Consider the following 12,615-nt stretch of genomic DNA (forward strand, 5'->3'; position numbering starts at 1 on the left):
TCGCCCTGCTCTCGATCTCCTCCCTATCCAGTTCATTATTATTGCTGATCATTATATTGGCTTATTTATTCTCTGCCATCTCAGACAGTCCCTCGCGATCAGGGATGACTTTTTTCCACTCCAGTTTTATGGGTTCTGAAATGGCTGATAAGTCCAATGCATGATCTGCAGACTCTGTCACATCAGGGACAGGTGGTGCTGGAAGGATCAGGTAAATGACTGCATCGGAGGTTTGGGTGCTCCCTTCACTGCCTCGAGTTCACTTTTGCATGTTCCTGACAAATATCCCTGAAGTGTACAATGTCTTCCCAAATGAGGGATGATTTGAGGACATCTCTGAAGTGTTTCCACTGTCCTCCTGGGGTTCTCCTACCTTGACCAAGTTCTGAGTAGAACAGCTGCTTCGGGATATTGGATTTACAGGTTCTTGGAGAGGCGCCTATTCATGGTAAGTGAAAGACTAACACTGACTGTCTCAACACATGTCAGTTGCTGTCTGCGAGTGAGAGGCACTGGAACACTTTCCCTTACATAATGTCCCAGATACAGTAAGGAAAGATGGAGTGGACAAGCCTCTGTCTTTCTCCGGCACTGAATTATAGTGAGTTGGATGTTTAGTCAGTCCCGAACTGTCCTTGTTGGGTGAGTAGGCAACGGAATCGAGATCAGTTCCCGTCCCTGTGTGACTGTCACTCCTACTGTCCTGTGTGTGCAGGATTAACCCTGAGTCCCTCTATCCAGCTCTGTCTGTTATCTCTGCAAAAATGTTGAACCTTTCACTTGTTGATCTGCTCAAAACGGGTTCAAGACCCAAGTAGTGAACAGAATGTCTCATTAATTCTTTGAATAATACTATGATTGAACAGCAGGTTATGATCGACTCAGCCAAAGTTTAGAAAAATTCCTGTCAATAAATCTTTCAAAAGGGAGAGCGATGATCTCCTGGCTCCGAGTGTTTGAGGGATACAGGGCAAGGAATCGGCAACTAACCCCAGAGATTCACAGCAAAGACTGTGTACATGAGGACATTTAACAACCGGGAGCTGGAACTCTGGGACGGGCTCTATTGTCACTGTGTTTGTGTGTCCGGTGAGTCCAGTCACACTCACTTCACCGCTCGATCCCTGTAGCTCTGCACGTTTAATACCTTCAAAAGCTGTGTCAATAATTTCTTGAAGTAATTGATTGTCTCTACTTCCAGCTCCCTTATGGGAAGTAAGTTCCAGATCATCACCACTCAGTCCGTGTTCGCCAGACATCTCCTGCCCCAAATCCTCAATTTCTATCACTATGTCCTTGTACAATGAGCTAATGGGAACTGTTTTTCCTTGTCTCACTTGTCATGATGTTTCACACTTGTTGTAAATGTCCCTCAGTCAGCTCGTCCATTGATCTTGATGTCACCTATCCACCAATATCCCTGACTTTCTGAATCCCTCTGCTACTGTCTCTTCAACTGCAGACCTCAATTCTGGCTTCATGCAGCTTCATTTTATAACTTAAAAATTATCAATGTGATTTCCAAATTAAAACTTACAAATAGACTCTCATCATTCATGTGCATCGCCCACAATGCTGAGCTTCGATTTTCTTTGAATGAAATCTATGTTAAACAAGACATGTCCTTTAAACTAATAAATGAGTTCTCAGTCAGCAAAAAGAGTGCAGATCTTTGTTGAACAATCATAAAAAGGGAGATAGGTAAAGTTCAGTTCACAAACAGCGCTCTGGGTAAAGATTGGACCCACACTTATATAACAGAGAATGAAAGATAAAGAGGTAAACCCACACTCACAGACCAGGAACTGATGGGGACAGAGTACAAGCTGCACACAGACAAAATATTAAAAAAACAGTTTTAAAACAGAACAAGTCAATGCAATTTATAAAATGATTCTCATCATCCATGTACGTCTCCCGTAAAGTTATCATTTTTTGAATAAATATAGATTTAAAATAGCCTTTAAACTGATCAGTTTTCTGTCAGAAACTAATAGTAAACATAGAGTTATTCACAGCACCGAAGGAGGCTATTTGGCCCATCGAGTCCATGACAGCTCTCCACAGTGCAATCCAGTCACACTCACTCCACCGCTCGATCCCTGTAGCTCTGCAAGTTTAATTCCTTCAAATGCTGTGTCAATAATCTCTTGAATAATTGATTGTCTCTACTTCCAGCTCCCTTGTGGGAAGTGAGTTCCAGATCATCACCACACACACCGTGTTCGCCCCAATTCTCCTGCCCAAAATCCTCAATTTCTGTCACTGTGTCCTTGTACAATGAGCTAATGGGAACTGTTTATCCTGGTCTCACTTGTCATGATGTTTCACACTTGTTGTAAATCTCCTTTCAGTCAGCTCGTCCACTGATCTTGCCTGTCACCTATCCACTAATATCCCTGACATTCTGACTCCCTCCACTACTGTCTCTTCAACTGTTTCAATGTTGTTGATCCAATGGAGAACAAACCCATCTCTACTTCACACATTCTGATAAATCTCCTCTGTACCCTCAAATAACCAGAACTGGATGCAATACTCCACTACAACCCCGTCACCGTGTTTATTTTACACATCCGTATGTCTTGTTTAGAAAGAAACAGTGCACTCGAATGGAACACGAAGCCCGTGCTCTTATTTTAAACATTAAGAAACAAGGAGTATGGAATTCAAACACACGCATGCAGATCACAACAGATTAGCTGTTCATCGTTTTAATCACTCGGCCACCTTGTCTTCTGTGAGTAAGCTGAAGTGAGGAGTAATGATCCGGGCAGAATGAAAAAGGTGACGGGCTGGTGCCAACAGAACTGAAACAGTTGAAGAGAGAGTAGCAGAGGGAGTGAGGAAGTCAGGGATATCGGTGGATAGGTGACAGGCAAAAGCAATGGATGAGCTGACTGCGGCGAAATATTGTGGCTTCGCCGAGCACTAAATTTGATTGGTTACTTTCGATACCCAATCAGGTAAATACAGAATCTCAAGAATTGACTTCATTGTAAACCAGCCAATCACGAACATGGTTTTCACCCCATTCTTCATTAACATGGAGCTCTGGGGATGTGTATAAAATGCGAGTTCCGAACTTTAAGAGCCACCCACAACGTCTCTCAAAAAGCTACAACATTATCTCTATAATATCAATTTGTTTTGATATTTTTAGCAGGTATTTTCTAACTGCCTTTGTGATCTCTGTTTTAATCCCACAGATTCTGGTTAATACAGTTTCACTGCCCGTGCGATCTTCCTGTCTCTACTTAATAATGTCCCGATCATTAATTACTGACCATTTGTGAGCTTTGTTCACGGACGCGTTCATATTCGGCCCCTCTGCTGCATTTCGACAATAAAATCTGATTTCACGCACAGGCATCATTTCTCAGTCACTCATATCTCGAGATCAAGTTTGTCCTCAATAAGTAATCAGCACATTATCTAGAAACCCCGGTGGTGTGGGAACCCTCAGTCTCACTCTTTGACACCTGACACTAAGATTATACACTCCGCTGTTGTCTCTCACCAATGGGGATCAATCTATAGTCAGTGATGCGGTATCATTAGGAACATTGAGCTGAAATGGTTACAGAATGCTGTGAAAGAGGCTTTCTGTCCGCTGGTTATAGAATGTTTCAAAAAGGATAGAGTGTAAACCCGAATAGATGGCGGAATGTGAAAGTGAATCTGGAAATTGTTACCACATGTGGAATAATACAATATGAAAAAGATTTTAAAGTATTTGCTGTCAAACCAAGTTACCTATAAATGTGATGATCTATATTGAAACCGCTCTGTATTTTACAAATATATTGGCGGGCTTTTCAAATTTGAGAAATCGTTTGCAGTCTGACAATTTCGCGCCGTTATTTTCCGCCCTCATCTCCTTGGCGTCTCCGGATTGGCAGCTCTCTGATTGGCCAAATGAAGAGTGCAATGACACCCAGTGCAGAGTGACCAATCACCAGCGCCCCCGACACCATTCCTCCCGAAGGTATAAATGGGACTATTGTGGGCTTTTCTCAGCAGTCTTCCTGAAAGTGTTTGTCAGATTGTGGAAATGTCTGGAAGAGGGAAGACCGGTGGGGAAGCCCATCGTGTCGGTGCCGGCCGAAAAACGACCCACCTATTCTAATCCCACCTTCCAGCATTCAGTCCATCGCCCTGCAGATTACAGCACTTGAGATGCATATCCAGATTCCTTTTCAATAGGTTGGGGGTCTCTGCCTCAACTACCCTTTCAGGCAGTGTGTGGCAGACCCCCACCACCCTCTGGGTGAAAATAAAATCCTCGTTTTCCCTCTAATCTTTCTACCAATCACTTTAAACATATGCCCCATTGTCAATGACCTCTCTGCTAAGACTCTTCACCTCCACTCTCTCCAGTCCCGCCAAAATGTTGTACATTTCAATCAGATCTTCCCTCAGCCTTCTCCGTACTGGATTCGGGCATTTAGCGGCTTCCCTCTTGTGATATTTGTCAGGGATTTTAGCAATTCTACCGTATATACAAACGAAAGCTTTTACACAATGATCGGCAAATAAAGCTTTTGGTTAGTCCTAAACTGCTCGCCCCCCCCCCACATTTCTCTGCTGCAGAGATCGCAGCTCTTTGTTTTGCCGATTTGGTGGCTCTTAAAAGAGCCGTTGTGTTATTTAATGCCAAACTCAGTTCGAGGCAGGGTGAGTTTAGGCGCGCTTCCCGCGGATACGGCGGGCCAGCTGGATGTCTTTGGGCATGATGGTGACTCGCTTGGCGTGGATGGCGCACAGGTTGGTGTCCTCAAAGAGCCCCACCAGGTAAGCCTCGCTGGCCTCCTGCAGGGCCATGACGGCCGAGCTCTGGAAGCGCAGGTCTGTCTTGAAGTCCTGCGCGATCTCCCGCACCAGGCGCTGGAAGGGCAGTTTGCGGATGAGCAGCTCGGTGGATTTCTGTTGGCGGCGGATCTCCCGCAGAGCCACAGTGCCGGGTCTGTAACGGTGAGGCTTCTTCACTCCGCCCGTGGCTGGAGCGCTCTTGCGGGCCGCTTTGGTAGCCAGCTGCTTGCGGGGAGCTTTCCCTCCGGTCGATTTGCGCGCTGTCTGCTTGGTTCTGGCCATTATGGTAGAAGATGTGGAACAAAGACACTGTAAATGTTGAGGCTGCTCAGGGCCTGTCTATTTAAGACAGTAGAGGGACCGCCCTAGTGTTGTGATTGGATGCAGCCCCGTCCATCAGACAAGTTTGAAACCAGCTCTGGGAAGGAAAAGGGCGGTGGGAAATGCTGGGCCCTGATTGGTTGAACTGCAACTGAAACTGAAATGTAATCAATTTCAAAAAGCCCGCCAATCTCAGATTAGCAAACAAGGCAAAGATTGTTTATGAAACGACACCTAATATAACGGGAACAATTATAAAATCTCACTCCCTGTAGCTTTATTTGTTAGTCATTGGTCAAGTGGTCATTGGATAGACATATGGATGAAAATGGAATAGTGTATGTCAGATGGTGTAGATTAGATTAGAATTAGAATTAGGTTTCACGGGTCGGCGCAACATCGAGGGCCGAAGGGCCTGTACTGCGCTGTAATGTTCTAATTCTAATTCTAAAGTCCTAGATCCCCCTCTGTGTCTTACAACACAGTTTGAATAGTGGTCTCTGGCGGGAATAAAGCGCCAGTCATTACTAACTATAACGGCAGTAAATCCCGCTTCGTGCCGGCAGTTCAGACCCTCACGTATAAATTATCAAATGCAACCGTTTAATTCATGATGCGTTTGATAAACAATGAACAAAAAAAGACAGTGAAATTTCTATGATATGTAAGTTTAATGAGAGACTGTAATGATGTATAAAAGCCGTTGTTGATAAAGATAAACAATATGCAGATAACTTGATCTTATTAATTCCAATTCCAATGTCACTGCTCTCTCTGTGAGTCTTTGGGTGGCTCTTGGAAGAGCCTTTGCGTTTGGTAGAAAGGGTGGATTTATTTAGCCGCCGAATCCAAAGAGAGTGCGGCCCTGGCGTTTCAGAGCGTACACCACATCCATGGCGGTGACCGTCTTGCGCTTGGCATGCTCAGTGTTGGTGACCGCATCTCTGATTACATTCTCAAGGAAAACCTTCAGCACCCCGCGCGTCTCTCACAGATCAAACACGAGATGCGCTTCACTCCACCACGGCGAGCCAGGCGGTGGATTGCTGGCTTGGTGATGCCCTGGATGTTTTCACGAAGCACTTTGCGGTGCCGGGCTTTGCTCCGCCTTTGCCCAATCCTTTGCCTCCTTTACCTCTTCCAGACATGACGCTTCTTCAGTCAAATCACTGCTGAATGAGAAACGAGCTGTTTCTGCTGCCTTTTTTATACAGCCCGCCCGGACCTGACTGAAAAAGGGACAGAGAGTGAGAGGCGGGGCGGAGTGGAAACTGAGTGACAGACAGAGCAGAGAAATGTCTTTCATCCTCCAGCGCCGCCTCCCACTTGCTCGAACCGCCAATTCAAAAAAAAAACATTGCTCAACAGCAGAGCTCAGCACAAAACTTCCAGACGCGGCCTTTCTAGTCAATGATAACAGAAACCCGGAGCTTTTAGATAAGGATCTATAACAATTAAAAGTTGATCATATATCCGCCTAAGTACAGTGCTTCCGATCACAAGTCAACCCGTTTCCACACACCTCCCCTCCCAGACGGATTGATCAGTTTACTAACACCTTACCCCAGCTGAATTAGAGAAACTCATGTATTGGGGTTTGAGTTGTGATTCGGGGTTTCTCGCCAGTATTCCTGTGTTAGACCCTCTCACTCTGAATTAGTGAAACGAGCATGAACTGAAACTGTACCGAACATATCCCCAGTTACAGTGAGGCCGGGACATCCCTCTGTTTTGTTACAGAGTGTAGGGGAAGGGCTGAGTGTAGTGTATGTCAGTGAGTCACCAGGGATCCTGCATTTACTTCCCATCATTTCTATGTGAAATGTGCACACGGCGGCGGGAGAGGGATCATTTGATCGGGGCATCAGCTCTTTCCTGAGAGATGTGGGTGGCTCTGAAAAGAGCCCTTGGGTTCAGTTGTCTACAAGTTTCCCGTGCAGTTTCACTTCTTTCCAGGGGCTGCTTTCTGAGCCTTTGCTGCTTTCGGTTTGGTCTTGCCCCTTGATGATTGAACTTTCTTGAGTGCCTTTCCGCCCGTGGCACTCTTGGTTTTTTGGCCTTCTTCACAGGAGACTTTTTCGGAAGCGCTGCTTTCTTCGCTGGGGATTTCTTTGGCGTTGCCGCCTTCTTGCTGGCCACTTTCTTGCCTGCTGCTTTCTTCGATGCCGATTTCTTGGCTGCTAGTTTCTTGACTGGTAATTTCTTGGCTGCTGATTTCTTTGCTGTCACTTTCTTGCCAGCTATTTTCTTCACTGAAGGTTTTTTGGCTGCTCCTGACTTCACTTTCTTTCCCACATTTCCCTTGGTTCCCTGCTTAGGGATTCTCAAGGAGCCGGAGGCGCCCGTACCGCTGTTCTGCACCAGGGAGCCTTTGTTCACATTCCTCCTGATACTTTGCTTGATTTGGGTCCTGAACTTACCCACATCCACACCGCTCCTACCCAGAGCCTTCTTTATGGAGGGCAGTGAGGTCCCGCTGTGATCGGAGCAATACGCCACAATCTTGAGGATCTTCTCGCTCAACGTGGGACCGGCTGAATTGTTCCGGGGAGCCGCTTTCTTCTTCTTGGGTGTCTTGACTTGAGCGGAGGCGGCTGGAGGAGCCGTTTCGCCGGCTGCTGTATCGGTCATGTCCAGGACTCTGCACAAATTCTCTCTGTCAGTAGGAACTGGGTCAGAAATGAAGCCGGTGGTGGCGGCACTGAGCAACTTAAAGGCAGTGAGCGGACGGAGGCGGAGACAACCTGCTGTCAGCTCCCGGCTCCTGCTGCCTCTCTGTGTTTCTCTCTGGCCCTAAACTCTCCAATTCCACTGAAATTCGGGTACTGCAGAGTCCCAGACTAGATCCTTCCTGTCTCTGACATCAGAATGCTTGCTGTCGAAAGGTTTGCACTTGAAGTAAAGACTCCATTTTTGACTGAAAACCGTTTTATTGCTGCACTGATGGCGCTCTCTCCCCCGATAGCTGACGTGTTCTCTACATTTTGACTGAAATCTTGAAATCAACAAAGAAACTACACTGAATTCCCACTTTGGGAATGAGAAGGGGAGCAATGTGCTTCTTTGACTGGAAAATCTTGTTACTTGACTCAAGGGGGACTCGGAAATCCGGCGATGAGTCCTGACCCACAAACACAGTGACATTAGACTAACCCGCCTGCCCCTTTAATACACTCTCTCTTACACAATATTCACATCTACACATTCTCATGCCGAACTGTTCGAAAAATGTAGAGTTCCCAGGACAGGTTTTGATCTCAATGCTGAGGTAAATAGACCCTTCAGCTCCACTCTATCCAGGCCCTTCAGCATTTTATACATTTCAATCAGATCTCCCGTCAGCCTTCTCTGTTCCAAGGAGAACAACCACAGTCTATTCAATCTTTCCTCAGAGCTGCATTTTTCAGTCCCGGCAACATGCTCGTAAATCTCCTCTGTACTCTCTCGAGTGCAGTTACATCCTTTCTGTAATGACGTGACCAGAACTGCACACAGAACTCAAGTTCTTGCCTAACCAATGATGATAAAGTTCCAGCATACCCTTCCTCCTCTTATATTCTATAACTCGGCCAATAAAGGAAAGGATTCCATATGTCTTCTTAACCATATTACCGCCCTACTCTGTTACCTTCAGGGATCCGTGGACATTTACCAGAAGGTCCCTCACCTCCTCTGCTCCTCTCAGTATTTTCCCATTAATCGTGTATTCCTTTACATTGTTTGACCTCCCCAAGGGCATCACGTCACACTTCTCCGGATTGAATTCTATTTGCCACTTTTCTGCCCTTCTGACCCTAGCACAAACATCTTCCTCCGGTCCACAGCAATCCTCCTCGCTATCAACTTCACGGCCAATATTGGTGTCGTCTGCAAACGTCTTGATCGTGTCCCTCAACATTTATGTCCAAATTGTTTGTATAGATCATCAACAAAACAGGGGACCCATTACTGAGCCCTGGGGAAAACCACTGGAAACAGCCCTCCAAGTCTCAAAAGCAGCCTTCAACAATTCCTGCCACTGAGCCAGTTTTGCATCCACCTTGCTGCATTTCCCTGGATCCCAAGAGATTTTATTTTTTAAAGATTCTATATTTTGGGACCTTGTCAAAAGCTAAAATTCATGTAGAATCCATCAACTGCACTACCCTCATCTATGATCCTTTTTAAAATTCAATTCAGTTTGTATGTGCCTTTCTAAGTGACAGTTTATCTTTACTCTCAGAATAGATTTCAATAATTTTCCCACTACTGAGGTTAGACTGAGTCGCCTGTAATTATTGAGCTGTCGACTGAAATGTAAGATTCGTTTTTATCTTGAAAGATACGCCTGGGGAAACAGACGTTACAATCTCATCTCTCACTGATATGGTGACAGAGGAGGACACATTATTAATCTCACAGTCCGGGAAAGTGTCAGAGAGTGAGGCATACAATGTCCCAAGTGTAACTTTCTCTGCCCTGTTGAACTCTCTGTAATCTTTCAGCTCAAACCCTTCGCTCTGACTCTCAGTGACAGACAGTTTCAATCTGATTAAATTGATCTGTGACTGTAACTGTCAGAAATTGACTCCTGCGCCATTCCTGCAAACACATCGACTCCCTCGGAGGATCACTTTGAGAATTCGAGCGAATGAACAACAAACATATTGCAGAGAATGATCTCAAGTTGAGCGTGGTAAAAGGGTAATCTCCCAGCTGGAAACCTTCTCTAATCTTGCCCACAGTCCCGGTTCCATTGCTCAAAATCAGATAAAACTGAACTGGAGAAAGTTCCGATTGTTTTTTGTTTTTCAAACCATTGCCGAATGAGGCGCATGCGCGGTACAGCACCGCCCCCACCAGTGATTGTGAATGAGCGAACGAGCGCAATGCGCGCTCCCCTCCGCCAGCAAATCCGTTGAATGCCATTTACTCAGTGAGCGGAAAGAGTTAGTTTTTAACAGAGGGAATGGAGATATTACGGCCTCGGGGTAAGGCAGCAACAGCAATCTGCTTCCAGCAGCACATTGCTTTGGGACCCTGTCCGCAGTCTGGATCAGAGATGGCCATTGACTCCGGAGCAAGTTCAGGGGGAGTCGCGGGCTGTTTGTGAGAGGCAATGTGGAGGATGAACTGATCCCGCAACATGGAGTGAGCGGCGGAATGGAGAGGCCTTTCTCGGCCTGTGTTTGTGCACTGGGTAAGTGAGACAGAACGTGAATAAGCTGCTGTTGAAAATCTTTGCTGTTTCTCGCCTCAGTTCTGTGATGCATGTTCGTGGTTTAACTCCTGTTTCACGCTGTTTACTGTGAGTGTACAGTGAATAGTTGAATCAAGATCCAGGCTGCACAGTTTCAGAATAAGGAGTCTCCCATTTTAGACGGTGGTAAGGAGGAATTTCTTCTCTCAAAGCGTCAGTCATCTTTAGAATTCTCTACCTCAGAGAGCACTGGAGGCTGGGTTGTTAAATATATTCAAGGATGAGTTAAACTTTTGATCTCCATGGGAGTAATTTGTTCGGGGAGCAGGCAGGATAATGGAGCTGAATCCAGGATCAGATCAGCCATGATCTCATTGAATGGCGGATCAGACTCGAGAGGCTGAATGGCCTACTCCTGCTCCTACTTCTTAGGTTCTTATGTTATAATGTCAGATGGAAATAGAAACCTGATCTGTACAAACATCCCTCAGGTTATCCCAATCTTGGAGCAGTGCAGATGTTGCCTTGTTTCTGGATGTCACTAAATTGTTGTAAATCGGCCAAAACACCTGGTCAGCAGATGCTGAGATCTGCAGTGAAATCAGACACTGACATTCTTTGTATTTCTGGTGAGTATTTGCGGTTAGTAATAATGATTATGGATTGAAATGTTACATGAATCTCTTTTCTAGCTTCCACCTCAACTGATCTTCAGTTCCAAGATATGTTGTTCTTCCTTTCTGTAGGCAAATACTTCAAGGGAACAGAATGAATGTGATGATTCCCAGGTACAAGGAAATGCGCAGTCAGCTCCTTGCAACACAGAGTTGGTATGCTATCACTCCTAGAGGCCATCAGTTAATTCCAGAGTCACATGGAGCAGAAGTAGTCAAACTCTCACTGATCCCAAGTTCAGAGACACATTTTCAATCCAGCAGTCAAACAAAGCAGAAGAGACAGACATTGTGTCCAATGCATTCCAATTCTGTACTGCTGCAAGTTAGGTACATCAATCTCAATTCAAAAGCACATCCACGATCAGATTGAAAGACACTATATCAATCTCACAAGAGGGACACATCCTGGATACAGAAAGATAGAGATTGAACCGTACACTCACATTCCTGAAACTGTGTGCAGTTCTGGTCACCTCATTACAGAAATGATGTAACTGCACGAGAGAGGGTAAAGAGGTGCTGTCTGATCATTAGTCTACAGTACTGCAGAATCCCGGTGCTGTCTGATCATTAGTCTACAGTACTGCAGAATCCCGGTGCTGTCTGATCATTAGTCTACAGTACTGCAGATTCCCGGTGCTGTCTGATCACTAGTCTACAGTACTGCAGATTCCCGGTGCTGTCTGATCACTAGTCTACAGTACTGCAGATTCCTGGTGCTGTCTGATCACTAGTCTACAGTACTGCAGATTCCCGGTGCTGTCTGATCATTAGTCTACAGTACTGCAGAATCCCGGTGCTGTCTGATCACTAGTCTACAGTACTGCAGAATCCCGGTGCTGTCTGATCACTAGTCTACAGTACTGCAGATTCCCGGTGCTGTCTGATCACTAGTCTACAGTACTGCAGATTCCTGGTGCTGTCTGATCACTAGTCTACAGTACTGCAGAATCCCGGTGCTGTCTGATCACTAGTCTACAGTACTGCAGATTCCCGGTGCTGTCTGATCACTAGTCTACAGTACTGCAGAATCCCGGTGCTGTCTGATCACTAGTCTACAGTACTGCAGATTCCCGGTGCTGTCTGATCACTAGTCTACAGTACTGCAGATTCCCGGTGCTGTCTGATCACTAGTCTACAGTACTGCAGAATCCCGGTGCTGTCTGATCACTAGTCTACAGTACTGCAGATTCCCGGTGCTGTCTGATCACTAGTCTACAGTACTGCAGATTCCTGGTGCTGTCTGATCATTAGTCTACAGTACTGCAGAATCCCGGTGCTGTCTGATCACTAGTCTACAGTACTGCAGATTCCCGGTGCTGTCTGATCATTAGTCTACAGTACTGCAGATTCCCGGTGCTGTCTGATCATTAGTCTACAGTACTGCAGATTCCCGGTGCTGTCTGATCATTAGTCTACAGTACTGCAGATTCCCGGTGCTGTCTGATCACTAGTCTACAGTACTGCAGATTCCCGGTGCTGTCTGATCATTAGTCTACAGTACTGCAGATTCCCGGTGCTGCCTGATCATTAGTTTACAGTGCTGCAGATTCCCAGTGCTGTCTGATCATTAGTCTACAGTACTGCAGATTCCCAGTGCTGTCTGATCATTAGTCTACAGTACTG

The 12,615-nt window shown here is 45.8% G+C and overlaps 2 protein-coding genes and 1 pseudogene across 2 annotated transcripts; all 3 read right to left on the minus strand.

The window, feature by feature from the left end:
• Positions 1-4,683: 4,683 nt before the first annotated feature.
• LOC137363309 (histone H3-like) lies at positions 4,684-5,094 on the minus strand. The gene has a single exon (XM_068027186.1). It carries the CDS (start codon positions 5,092-5,094, stop codon positions 4,684-4,686), a length of 411 nt encoding a protein of 136 aa, XP_067883287.1.
• An 874-nt stretch (positions 5,095-5,968) lies between these two features.
• Positions 5,969-6,281, minus strand: LOC137363314 (histone H4-like; annotated as a pseudogene).
• A 700-nt stretch (positions 6,282-6,981) lies between these two features.
• LOC137363307 (histone H1-like) lies at positions 6,982-7,764 on the minus strand. Its single transcript, XM_068027185.1, has one exon. The coding sequence runs from the start codon at positions 7,762-7,764 to the stop codon at positions 6,982-6,984; it is 783 nt and encodes a 260-aa protein (XP_067883286.1).
• Between the last annotated feature and the right edge of the window lie 4,851 nt (positions 7,765-12,615).

Source organism: Heterodontus francisci, unplaced genomic scaffold (genome assembly GCF_036365525.1).
Source record: "Heterodontus francisci isolate sHetFra1 unplaced genomic scaffold, sHetFra1.hap1 HAP1_SCAFFOLD_782, whole genome shotgun sequence".
In the NCBI taxonomy this organism is placed as follows: Eukaryota; Metazoa; Chordata; class Chondrichthyes; order Heterodontiformes; family Heterodontidae; genus Heterodontus; species Heterodontus francisci.